This window comes from Onychostoma macrolepis, chromosome 03 (genome assembly GCF_012432095.1).
Source record: "Onychostoma macrolepis isolate SWU-2019 chromosome 03, ASM1243209v1, whole genome shotgun sequence".
NCBI lineage: Eukaryota > Metazoa > Chordata > Actinopteri > Cypriniformes > Cyprinidae > Onychostoma > Onychostoma macrolepis.
This window is the reverse complement of record NC_081157.1, coordinates 32,843,911-32,856,977: the sequence shown is the minus strand read 5'-3', so window position 1 is coordinate 32,856,977 and position 13,067 is coordinate 32,843,911. Positions and strand designations below refer to the sequence as shown.

The 13,067-nt window shown below is 36.9% G+C and overlaps 1 protein-coding gene across 3 annotated transcripts in view; it reads right to left on the bottom strand.

The window, feature by feature from the left end:
• Nucleotides 1-13,067, bottom strand: part of rab11fip4a (RAB11 family interacting protein 4 (class II) a) — a 49,744-nt gene that overhangs the window by 6,036 nt on the left and 30,641 nt on the right. For all 3 annotated transcript variants that reach the window (XM_058771992.1, XM_058771993.1, XM_058771994.1), the window contains 8 exons: nt 9,725-9,942; nt 9,367-9,534; nt 8,501-8,635; nt 2,743-2,778; nt 2,310-2,409; nt 2,011-2,114; nt 1,257-1,397; nt 1,049-1,130 (listed from right to left, as the gene is read on the bottom strand). In XM_058771992.1, the coding sequence (XP_058627975.1) occupies nt 1,049-1,130; nt 1,257-1,397; nt 2,011-2,114; nt 2,310-2,409; nt 2,743-2,778; nt 8,501-8,635; nt 9,367-9,534; nt 9,725-9,942 (984 nt within the window). The remainder of the gene's footprint in view (nt 1-1,048; nt 1,131-1,256; nt 1,398-2,010; nt 2,115-2,309; nt 2,410-2,742; nt 2,779-8,500; nt 8,636-9,366; nt 9,535-9,724; nt 9,943-13,067) is intronic.

Here is a 13,067-nt window from a genome sequence, read left to right as displayed (position 1 = left end):
AAAAATAATCCATATGAGTCCATATAATGCAAGTGAATGGGACCCTCAAAGTTGTTGCTTCAAAAACCACAGTTTTCATACCTTTATTTCAGAGTGTATGGATTTAAAGGGTGTTTTTTAAAGTGTCAACTCTGAGAGTCCCATCCACATGCATTCTATGGACTCATAGAGATGGATTATTTTTCTAAAAATCTTTGTTTGTGTTCCACAGAAAAAAGAAAGTCAAATACATCTAGGATTGCATGAAGGTGAGTAAATGGTGGAGTACCAATTTAAGGCATTTTAGACATTTTAGACATTAGACAATTTTATTATTTCTTGAAAAGCTGCATTGAAACAATGTGTATATGACTTGAGTAAAAAATAAATAAATAAAATTTTAAAAAACTCAGTTCACTTGGCAGCCATTTTGGACCCTAATGCAACTGGGGTTTTTTTTAGGTAGGCAATAGGCTTACAAGTACGCCTCTCAGTCTCATCGACTTGAAAAAACTTCTGAAACCAATTTCACCATAAATGTAGAATCGTTAGCTGATTTGAAACTAAAAAATGCATTTTCAGCCAAGTCCACAAGAGGACCTTTAATTTTTTTTAGCTATATCAGACAATGACCTAGTTTTTTAGCTTTATGGAAAGGCTACAGCATAGAAAGTCATGCAGTTGCACGACAATGTTTCATTCCATCTCAGAGATCAAAGCCTCACAGGCTCGGCGTCTGAATACAGGGCTGCTAATGTCATGCAGGAAGGAGTTTTCACACTCATTACACTAGCTAATGCAAGCAGTATGAAAGAGTGTGCTGTTAACACTCACAAGCTCCAGGGATTTCACTGCCTGCTGAAATGTGTCAAAAGATGCTTCAGTGAGGTCAGAAGTAATAGTGTGAAAATGGGTGTGAGAATGTGTGTCGGTGAGTGTTTAAGTGCAAGAGAGCAAGAAATTGCTATCTTTTAATTGTTAACCATTTGATGTGTGATGTGGGTTATGTGGTTGTGGTGATGGTCAAGGGATTTCTACTCAAGAGTTTGAGATTTGATGCATATCTGACCTGGTCCAGTTTCTCAGTTTGAGACTTGAGTCTGCACACATTCACTTTCATCTCTGCGTTCTCCTCTTCTAGCTGCTGGACCCTGTCGGGAGAAATCATCCATTATAAAGTAGCATGCCACACACCGCCCTTCTAAAAAGGTGTTTTAAGGTCTTGAAACCGCCACATGCTTCATATACATGTTTTTGTGAGTTTTCTGACTAGGTACCTGTTACTAAGCATTTCAATCTCAGTACTCTTGTCTCTCTCCATCTTACTGTAGGCCTCTCTGTGTCTCTTCAGCTCCTCCTCTAGACATTGCTCTGCACGCGTCTCCTGATCTTTGATCTGCTCCTCCAGCTCATGTACCCTGATGGGTAAACATGTACAAACACATACAGACATAAGAAAACATATAATACATATGCATACATGACCAAGGCTGCATTTACGTGTCAAAGGATTAATAGAGTATAAACATTAATACTGTGAAATATCATTACAATTTAAAATAACTAATAAATGAAATGTAATTTATTCTTGTTGATGCAAAGCTGAATTTTCAGCATCATTACTCCAGTCTTCAGTATCACATTATCCTTCAGAAATCATTCTAATATGCTGATTTGCTGCAGAAACATTTATTAATAATAATACTTTTATTAATGTTGAAAACAGTTGTGTTGCTTCATATTTTATCAGGACTGATGAGTAGAAAATTCTAAAAAAAAAAACAGCATTTATTACTTTTGCAACATTATTAATGTCTTTACTGTAATTCTAGATCAATTTAATGGATTCTTGCTGAATAAAAGTATTAATTTCTTTTCAAAAATGTATTATTGACCCCAAACTTTTGAATGGTAGTATAATTACAAAAAAAGTAATAAATAAAAAATCCCTCATGTAAATAATTACATGCGATTTATCTGTACGCTCTTTAGACTGTACTGTGTCTGTAACTAATAGTCAGATCTCTTTACCTGTGAACTAGTTGTGTGTTTTCCTGTTTAAGTTTGGATTTCAGATCTCCATTAGCCAGACTGTCGTTCTCAAGCTCTGTTATCTTCTTTTCCAAATAACTCACCTGCAATAGAAATACAGAAGAGTTCATTATTATAGTCATTTATTATAAACAATGTTTTCTGAACCACACTGACAGAAAAACAGCACTATTATATATAGTGGCCTTAAAAAGTATATCTAAAACATTTGAATTTTATGCATTAAGCCTAAACAATAAACAGGGTCTTCAGTGACCACATTATTATGTTTCCAGGACCTTCTCAGTGATGTCAATGTCACAGGAGTCGATGCTGTCTCTGAACAGGTCCTCTGTGCTTCCCTGACTGCTGCTGAAGTTACTGTGGTGGAAGAGCTGACTGTGGGACACACAGAGAAACAGAGAATCAGGAAATGGAACCGAAGTTACTAATCATTCTTCTCTCTAAACAGTTAGTGACTTACGCTGCATGGGAGAGGATTTATGAATGGTAGTGGAGTGGAGGTCATGTGACAGTAACAATTTAATTCATACCAATATTAATACTATATAGAACATCCTTTTTAACAGTCAAAAAGTAAGTTCAAATTCAAATGTAGCAACTATGCGATTTCAGACACACTGATAGTCAGGCAATGGGTATTAATAAGCCAGCGCTTTGTAATCTCATATTCTACAGATCGTGTGAAAATAACAAAGATGAGAGACTTACCGACCAAATGCTGTACTGGAAATTTTCCTGTTTGGGCTGTAAAAAGAAATGCAAAAGATCACTGTATTAGAAAAAAAAAGTTCATAAACCTGATAAAATATCATGCAGTACAAGTCCAGTTTAATGGGTATCTACAGATAGATAGATAGATAGATAGATAGATAGATAGATAGATAGATAGATAGATAGATAGACAGATAGACAGACAGACAGGCTATAATTTATCTTCCTCAGTGCTACCCTTCAGTCTTGCAGTGCAACCACTGCAATGTTTCGCTTATTCAATTCTACTAATCGGTTTTGTTTAGAGCCTTATAACTAATTCCCTACTGCCCCAAGTGGCCAAGATCATGTACTGCATTCAGTTTGTCCTAGGTCATGAGATTACACTGATAATCAGACAGCTCTGGAGGACCTCAGTAAAAATAGAATACCTGCACTCTAATTATAAACCTCTGCCTGTGTTTATATAACTGTGTGACCCACGTCACTCTTTAAAGCCCTCCTCTCATTACATCACACAGGTCTGAACTCAAACAGCTCGCCGAGATACAAGTCAGCTCTCCTGTCCTCGTGTCCAACCCAGCTATCACAGCACTGACAAAACACATTTAACTACGACAACAATGATAAACCCAGACAATCTGCAAACCAAGGGAGATGAGGACAAATACAGCATTCACATGCCCTCAAAAGGGCAGGCGCACATAGTTCTTCATGACCTGTCATGACCCATTAAAGTAGCTGGACCTATTTGGTACAAAAAAAAAAACAGTTATGCAAAAACAACATTTTCTGATGGCTTTCACACTAAACAGTCATTGAACAGCAGATCTCTCTACAAGTCTGCCTAGTGTTTTTTAATATACAAAATTTATACAATAACCCAAATGTTTGCTGATCATTATAGAGAAGTTCATAGTGGTGCCGATCATGTCTTGCATGAATGCATTTTAACTTCAGCAGAGTATGCAGTGGAGGATTTGGACAAAAATGCTAGTGGATTAATAGCTAAAGGCCACAGAATGCCACATGATCTCACTTCCCCATCACACCTATTCAGCCAGAGAAAAGGAAATCACACAGCTCTTTACTGAACAGCATCTCTTGCTCGGTTCCAAAAGGTACCAACGTGATTATGCTGCCACCTTGTTTTATTATGATTTATAATAATAAAAATGAAAAGGCAACCCCAGAAAGCAAAAGTATAAATAAAAATAAACTGCGTCAAATGACACACTATACACTATGTACTTATACACTATTACTAATGCACTGTGCAATTTTATAAGGTTATTTTGTCTGATAGCCCCTCCCCCTTCACAATGAGATGAAAGCTGCAACAGTTGAGTGCATGAAGTGTTCAACATTCCACACTTTCAAACTTTATAATGTTTTTATTCTCCTGGTAGTTAGCTGTTTTGGTTTATACATTATAACTCTTAAACAAAGACTTCCAGAACCAAGGCTGCTGAAAAAGCAGGGCTCTCAAGTCTCACGCATTCACCGTGAGACTCACGCATTTCAACCAGTTCACACGCTCTCACGCCACACCTTGTATTCCTCAAGCTGAGAAGGGATAACTTGTCCCGCTACAATTACTATACAATTAATATACCATTAATAGATGAGGGAATATGGAGGTAAGTTTTCTGCCGAGTTCATAGCTCTCTCGACTCTGTAGCTATAGAGTTAAATGCCACCTACCAGCCAATCAGAAATTATGATGTTGTTGTTTCCGTTTAAATTACGTGATTCTGCAGCAAGCAGGTTCGTTACTAAGCAACATGGATGCGCGCGCACATGGAGTGTAAACTGGAAGAGAAAGATCCGATGAATGCTGTAGGTAACCCCTTCATTTATTTTTTTCGATTTTAAGATTCCTCTACGAAATCACTTGCCTGTGAAAAGATAGTGAGAGCTGATGTTGGGGAATATAGCCAAATTCGTGCTAAAGTATTATTTATGCAGTAAAAGAAAAAAAAAACTCCAACTGCTTTACAACCAGAAGCTTTAACTTAGCTTTGGCTTCCTGAAAGGAACGTACTAGAGATGTTATAACAGTTGGTGAATCTGATAAAAGACAGACAAATTCATCCAAATAAAATAAATTGTTTTATATATTTAAAAAAGGATCAAAAATACAAAGACATTTGGCCCCAAACATGCCAACTGAACAGCAGTGCTCAATGTACATACTGTACACACACAGTAGGATTACAGAACTTGTCCTAAGCATGTATGTCAAGCTCTGTGTGTGTGTGTGTGTGAGAGAGAAAGAGAGAGAGAACACAGTTCAGCTTATGAATATTTTTTTTCTGTTGTGTTTGTTGCCCATCTTGAAGCCTTGATGACAGGGGTAGGGGCAGGGGCGGACTTAACCAATAAGCGAGGTAAGCGGCCGCTTAGGGCCCCGGGGAATCAGGGGGCCCCATCTGATATTGGCAAAACATATTTGCAACGTTGAGCACTGTAGCCGTTCACAGACATGTGCGCTGATTTCTTGAACGCAGTGACCAGAAGTGTTTAAGTTAGAATCCACTTACCGATCAAAATGCTGAGTTTTTGTCATGTTCCGAGTTCTGCAAGTTCGGGGATCATTTCATTATAACAAAGTGTAGATACGATGTAAATAAGAGATTCATTGTGCAGTGTAGAGCTTATTAATGGAACGTCGTGAAATCGCAATGAACTGAAGTGAGAGACAGCTATAGTGATCATGAGGGAGCGCTCTTTGCGAGCATTCTAGGCTGTCTGACTGTCTCAGAACAGAGATATTCACCTCAGTAAAGAAAGTATTGTGTTTCAAGTCACAATTTTATTTACAGTATCTTGATGTTTCAAAATGACTCTCTTGTGTGCTTCTCCAAGGCGCCGGCGCGAACTGCCGCGTACTCGTATAAATGCACGAATGCAATGACTGGAGATTTTCCCTTTATAATAGGTTTTATTTTCGATTTGTTTCTCGGCAAAGCCTACAGTATGCCTTCAGAACACTTGGAATATATAATGAGTTGCCTGGGATAATTTTATGTTTGTAAAAAGATTGGAAAGGTTTACAATTTAGTTTACAAAGTGCAAGCTTTTTTTTTTTTTTTTTGGATAATGTCTTCATTTGTAATCTCAAAAAATAAGGTAGCCAAATTTGGCTTTAGAACAGCATCAGGTTGACAAATTACTGGTTGTGATGGTACAAATAAACTATAAACTTGAGCGAGCAAGCAAAATAAGGAAGGGTTATAAACACTTGGAATATGGAATGAGTTGCATGGGATAGTTTTATGTTTGTAAAAAGATTGAAAAGTTTTTGGACAAGTGCACGCATTTTTCTTTTATTTGTTTATTTATTTATTTATTTTTTGATAATGTCTTCCTTTTGTGATCCGAAAAAAAATGAGGTAGCCTAATTTTGCTTTAGAACAGCAGCAAGTTGACTAATTACTGGTTGTGAAGGGATAAACTTAAAACTAGAGCGAGCGAGCAAAATAGGGGTTAAGCATAAAAGGACACATAGTTATTGTATGGGGTCCCCAGACCTGGAATTTGCTTAGGGCCCCCAAATTGCTAAGTCCGCCCCTGGGTAGGAGCTCCCATATAAAGCACCGAGGCTTCCCCAAATTCAAATTCAGATGCAGTGTGTTTTCCATGGTGGGTTTGAACAAAACCAAAACTAGAAACAGTTTGGCTCTGGATGGAACGCTATTATCACGACAGTGCTTTATGTGGGAGTCCTCTACCTGTCATCAGACATCAAGATGTGCAATAAACATTTACAACAGAAAAAAAGAAACATAAGCTGAAATGTGTTCTCTCTCTGTCTCTCTGTCGCTCTCTCTCTCACACACACACTCACACAGTTTGACATTCATGCTCAGGGTAAGTACAGTAATGTATATGTGTACAGTATGTGCATTGAGTGCTGTTCAGTTGGCTCGTTTGGGGCAAAATTTCTTTTTATTTTGGTACATTTGTATTTTTAAATACATAAATCTTTTTATTTTATTAGAATGAATTTGTCTTTCATCAGATTTACCAAATGTTATAACTGTCAATTATGAACAATAGGTAAAATTGAACTGCTAGCAAAACCTTGAGTGCTGCAAATATTTGAGTTACTCCTCCCCTTTGCGTGGCCCCTCCCCTAATCTCACTCCAAACTTTCGCTACAACTTGAGAGCCCTGAAAAAGTGTGCAGGTACTGTTGCACTCTATTAAAGTCAATTGTGTCTACTGCTTATTTGTCTGCTGTCTCTATACTTCTGAAATAACTCTTGTAGTCCTAGGATGGTTAAGATGTAGTCTTTGAGGGTATCTGTCTGTCTACAATAGCAAGTATGTAGTGAGGCAGCTCACTAGGTTTTAAGATAGAGAGAGGATCTATGTCTGCAGTATCATGTCTCGGTTTGTCAGCAGCAGAGGTGGAAACCTCATAATCCCATGATGCTTTAAATCTTGTTACAGATGAAAGATTGCAGTGCCGTTCTCCTGAAGTGCCAAATTTGTTAGGTGTCCACATAATAATAAAAGGATTATTTCAGCAGTTTATCAAATTCCACTACACACACCCACTTAAACACCCCAGGCTTTTCTTGAGGGGCTCAGTTTTCCCTCACTGTCTGATAACATTCACAAAGATTAGTAAACCCTTGACTGGAACATTGTTGCTATGGTAACATCTCCTCTGATGAAACCCGTCTCTCGATAAAGCTTTTGACAAACCGGGGTGATTAAAGAGACTCATAAAAATATATCTAGCTTTACCTACGGTGAACTGAGATATAAAGAATCCAATCAGAAGTGCAGTGCTATGCCATTTAATATGAACTATAGATGTTGCAAAGTTAAGGGCACTAAAGACAGCATTCAGACATAGACATGCAACCAATGATTTAGGTAAGACAGCATGCTAGATATACCATCCTTTAGCAGAAAACAGCTTCAGAAAAAGAGCATCAACAAATATATTTTTCTATTTCATTATTAATATGCACTGTATTAAGATGGAGGAGGGAGCAAGATAAATATAAATAAATGCATGTAGGCCTATATATTATTCAATACTCTATAACAAAAAACATACATTTAAAAATATTTGTGTGCAATCAAAAATGGTTTAGTTTGTATTTTTTATTCTTTACAGAGTGCTGCAGGAATGAGTGCTCAGATACAGACATGAGTTAGTATTTTTAAAAGTTTTAGTTTTTTTTAATGGATTTTGGTTAAATGTCTGAAATAAGGTCTGTGTTTAACAGAAGCTCAAGATATTTTCACGTTTTGTTCTACTACATAAAATACATCAATAACACCCCTTTGTTATTTTTTAAGTTTTTGTGTGTCTCGAAAAAGGCTGCTGCTATCAAGTAGCTAAATGGGACTACAGAGGTTTATGTATGTTTATGTTATGTATAAGTTTATATATTAAACTTCTCTACTCACTAGTCTGCTTTCACAGCCTTACTGTGTTCAAACCTTCACTCCTCCAACGTTGAATAACTTTTATAGACTGTATATAGGCTTCAAAATCATAAAAGCTTTGTTAATTTGTGCAGATTATCTTGATGAACAAAATGTATAAGATTCAAACTTTTGTTGGTCACACGGCTTATTTTCTGCAATAATCTAAAAGCCAATGGAAAGATCCTACTGTCTTTTTGTTGAGGGAACCAGTGTTATGCTAACTTCATCCCTGTAGCACTCCATCAGAGTAACATACTATTATCTTAGCAATATGCTAATTTCAAACTCTGGGGCCTCTTACCTGTTAGCTTTGAGGTTCTTGAGTCTGGCCTCTAGGTCATTGAGCAGGTTGACTTTCTTGCAGCACTGAGAGCAGTAAACATCCAGAAGCTCACTGTTGTACAGGTGCCTGATCTTCTGAGGGGTCTGACCAGCACTGCAAACACCATCAAGTGATTGAAGCATTCAGATTTTACTTGATCAGTATATTTAATAATATAAATTGGTAAGATATTTCAAATTTTGCATAGTTGGAAAAGAATGTCTAATAATATGTTATTGATTTCATGATAGGATTCAACCAGAATCATACAGAGCAAATGAGAACAGCTAACAATACAAAACTCCCACTGTATGCCAAAAGTGTTTCATAATTATCGGCTGTTGTGATTTTATGTTTAACAATGAGTTGATTAATGGCTGTCAAGTGCATTAATGCAACAGAGTGTATTTGTGTCAGAATTAAGCATTAATAATATCCTTAGTGACTCTTATGGAAAAAATATCTGTCATATTTCAACCTAAAAAATATTAAATTAGATTTTGAAAATGTGCAAAGTTTTTATTATTATTTGATCTTTTTAACCCTAAGAACATGTTAAGCACACCCAAATTATCATTACCACAATGCACTTTTTTTATTTTCACTTTATATTTTTGTGCTTACGTTTGGGGTAAGGATGTGCTTAATTGCAATGAAAATAATAATTAAGCAAAATATAATTTCTTATTTATTTCTGTTTGTTTTGGCTTCGACTTTTTCATGTCTGGTTTCATGCTATTCACCCTTTCCATTCATCCATGCAATCAAATAAAACAGATCATACAGAATAACACCATATGTCAGTATTTCATGAGAGAGGTGTGTGCTAAAGTGAGCTAGTTAACCTGGAGGGCAGAGAGGAGCCCAAGTCAGAGAAACCATTGGTGCGTGTGTCATCATCAGGGATGGGGCTGCTAGGAGTGAAATCCACATCTTCTCCCTCTCCATAGTCCTCAAACTGCTCCTCCACTGAGATTACTGAAGCGGCTGCCGAGGACACCATCTGTCCACAGCTAAAACCAAACCCACAGGTCTCACTTTAAGCACTAAATTTATTATTAAATGTAATCATTTTTGTATTCATTTAATGAAACAATAATTATTCAATTCATGTTTGAACTAAAATTCTGGCAAGATGTATTTTGCTTCTTAAGCTCAAATAATGTAAAAACAACAAAAAACATAATCATCCATAATGCTGACTTGTTTCCTCGTAGAAAGAGTCCACCCAGTCCTCCTTCTTTATCATCATGACGTCCTCCTTCAGAAGATTCAGATCCTGCCCCGCTGTCTCCTGCACTGTCCATGTCTGCCTCCTGCACGTCCCGTCCGCCCATTGCTTCCTCATCAGAATACAGCTGGCACTCTGGGTACGGCCGCGTGCACACAATGATCGGGGGTCCCAGACTCCCCTCCCCGTGCTGCAATCAGATATCATACAAAACATGTTGAATAAAGTCATATTGCTCAAAATGCAAATGTAACATCACAACTAGACCAGATCACTCTCAGCACACAACGTGGTGAGGTGAAATGAGAACTTAAGAAGACCTTTCTCAGAGGGACACAAAAGGTAATGGGTCAAAGGTTATGGAAACTTTGCTCATTAACCCCAGAAGACACAAATGACGCCGAAACAGGACAAAGGTCATCATGGTGAACTGGTGTGAAACATTTCAGTCGACTAACGAATAGTGACAAGGACAAGGATTTAGATTGCATGGCAGAGACAAAAATGGTGCTCTCAAAATGAAATAAGATTTAAATATTCTCCATTTAATTTATACCACAGTGAACATTTCTCTGCTCACTCTGACAAGGTTTGACTTTTTTTTTTTTTTTCCTACAACAAGTGCAGTTCAAAATATGAACTTATTAAAATTCACGTCACATCTCAATGGCAGGAGGACAATGGGAATCATTTGTGTGTTTTGTGTGTGTGTGTGTGTGTGTGTGTGTGTGTGTGTGTAATGTTTTGCTTGAAATGTATTTGTACTATATTTATTTAAAATAAATGCCAGTCAGTTTGATATTTTGTCCTAATGTAACGTCATGCTTATGTGTAAACACTCAAATTGACTTATAGGGTCCCTAAGGAACAGCTTTAGACATACATCTAATTCTCTATATTACTACTGCTTGAATAGCACAGGAATGTGATAGTCGGCTGCTCTACTCTCCTTTGATCCCTCGCTCTTTATGCTAAGTCTTTACCATATTTTTCCCTCTTCCTTATTTTTTCTTTACTCAATAATATACAATGTATTAAAAACAATTGTCTCTCCTTCAATCGCAAACTCAGCCGTTTCCTAAAAGCATTTCATTCATATCCGAGTGTATCTCAGTGAGTGCAGCAGTGCGTTAGTGTGTATCTGAAGTGACCCCTCTCACATTCACACCTCAGCGAGTCCATTACCTTCCTTTGTAGGTCACACACGATATTCACACACCTCTCCACTCACACCACATGGCAGATGTAAGAAATGAGACCTACACTGAAAAAAAATCTGGTGTAGCATTAACTCCAAAATTGCTAGTAATTTTCACAAGTAATTACAAAGTGGCGACACACTGAATTAAACATTAACTTTTGAACTGAAATGACTGAAATGGTATTTTCTTGAACAACATACTTCAATAATCTTTATTTACAACTTGTACTGATTTAGCTGGACCTGCAGGATAACTAGCATATATATCCAGTCTTCAAACTAGTCCTGTGCATTTATTAAAAAGACTTCTAGGCTGCTCGGTCTAATCTGAGATTATGCCTACAAAAAGGAAATGTAACGGCCAGCCTCAGGATTAAACATCACAGGTCTAGTCGCAAATCTGAGTAAAACTTTGATTCTTCCCACATGGCTGGATCTTTGGAGATAAGAGCAGAGGAGGAGATTACTGATGACTGATATCTGCATAGTCTTAATGTGAAGCTATGAGCATAATAGAGGTTCTCCCTGCTGAGCAGCGACTGTGATGAATGCAGCCCTATCAGATACACTCTGACTGCAGTAATATAAGAGGAGATGCAGGGGTCTCCTGCGGTAAGAGCCCAGATAAATGAGCTACAAACTGAGACCCCTTTTGGTCCAAAGCGACCTGAATCTGCCAGCCCCCCTTAGATAGCACCGTCTGGAATGCCTAGACTTATCATTCATTATTTACACTCTTCTACTGACAGACTGCTTTTAATGTTGGGCATGCATTAATACACAAACATACTTAATATCATTTTATAAACCAAAAAAAATCCTATACTAAAATAGAGTTATATGTATTTCACTGATGAAAGCAGTTAAGAAACTGCTATTATAATTTCACTCACCATCACTGTTTATATGGTGTAGTGACAATGAAGTGATCTGATTTTATGTGGCTGATTAACTTATGACTTGTGGACTATTTATATTATAGACACATCTTCTTTGAAATAAATACCAATGAAGGGCAGCTTCACTTTAATGCAGTTGTTCTAAATTAGAGTTTGATTGTACAAAATTACAGCTATCAGAATTGTATTTCAATGCTTCAACTGAAAATCCAGGGCCAGTTTGCAGATTTTGCTGTTTGCCGATTTTTAAGGTTAACATGATGGACTAATACTGTCATGCTGCAGTACTGCTGATCCACCCGTACCTCCAGCGTTTCACGCTATATTGCTGAGTACAGACTAAGTTGCATCAAAGCTTAAATACAGCTAACATCCAAAATCTGGGATGCTAAGATCTAAAATACACCCACCAGTGTGTTCACATTGCTTACAGTGGGCTGATTTGGAGGGATGATCATCATTAAAAAGCCAGTGACTTGCTCTGGTATATGCAGCCAGGTATTGATTCAAACACATAGTGATGTCCATGCAGAGTCAAAGCTGCTATATTCTTGCAGAGTGTAAGTGGGATCCTGTCGATGGTTATTGTGCAATCAAACACACTTTTATGTGTCATTACTGACCGAAAGCAATATCCTTTTATTACTTGACTTAAAGGGACAGTCCAATAATTAAATGAAATGGTCAGAAAGTACACTACTGTTCCAAAGTATGGGGTCAGTTAGTTTTTTTAAGGAAAAATGTATTTTATTCAGTAAGAACATTGATTAAAAGTAACAAAAAAACAACAACCATAATGTTACAATTTCTACTTCAAATAAATGTAGGCCTAGTTCTCTTTCTGATCTTTCTAGTCATCATAGAAATCTGAAAAAAGAGGGATCATGGTTTCCACAAAAATGTTAAGCAGCACAACTGTTTTCAGCATTGATAATAATAAGAAATGTTTCAAGAGCAGAAAATCAACATATTGGAATGATTTCGCATTCAATGCTTAAGACTGAATTGGCATCACAATAAATTACATTTTAAAATATATTCAGATAGAAATCGATTACTTTAAATTGTAATAATATATTCACATTAACAATATTATGGTTTTCTGTATTTTTGATCAAATAAATGCAGCCTTGGTAAGCATAAGACACGTTTTTCAAAAACATAAAAACAATCCAACCCCAAATTTTTGAATGGTAGTGGATTAAACATGTTTGA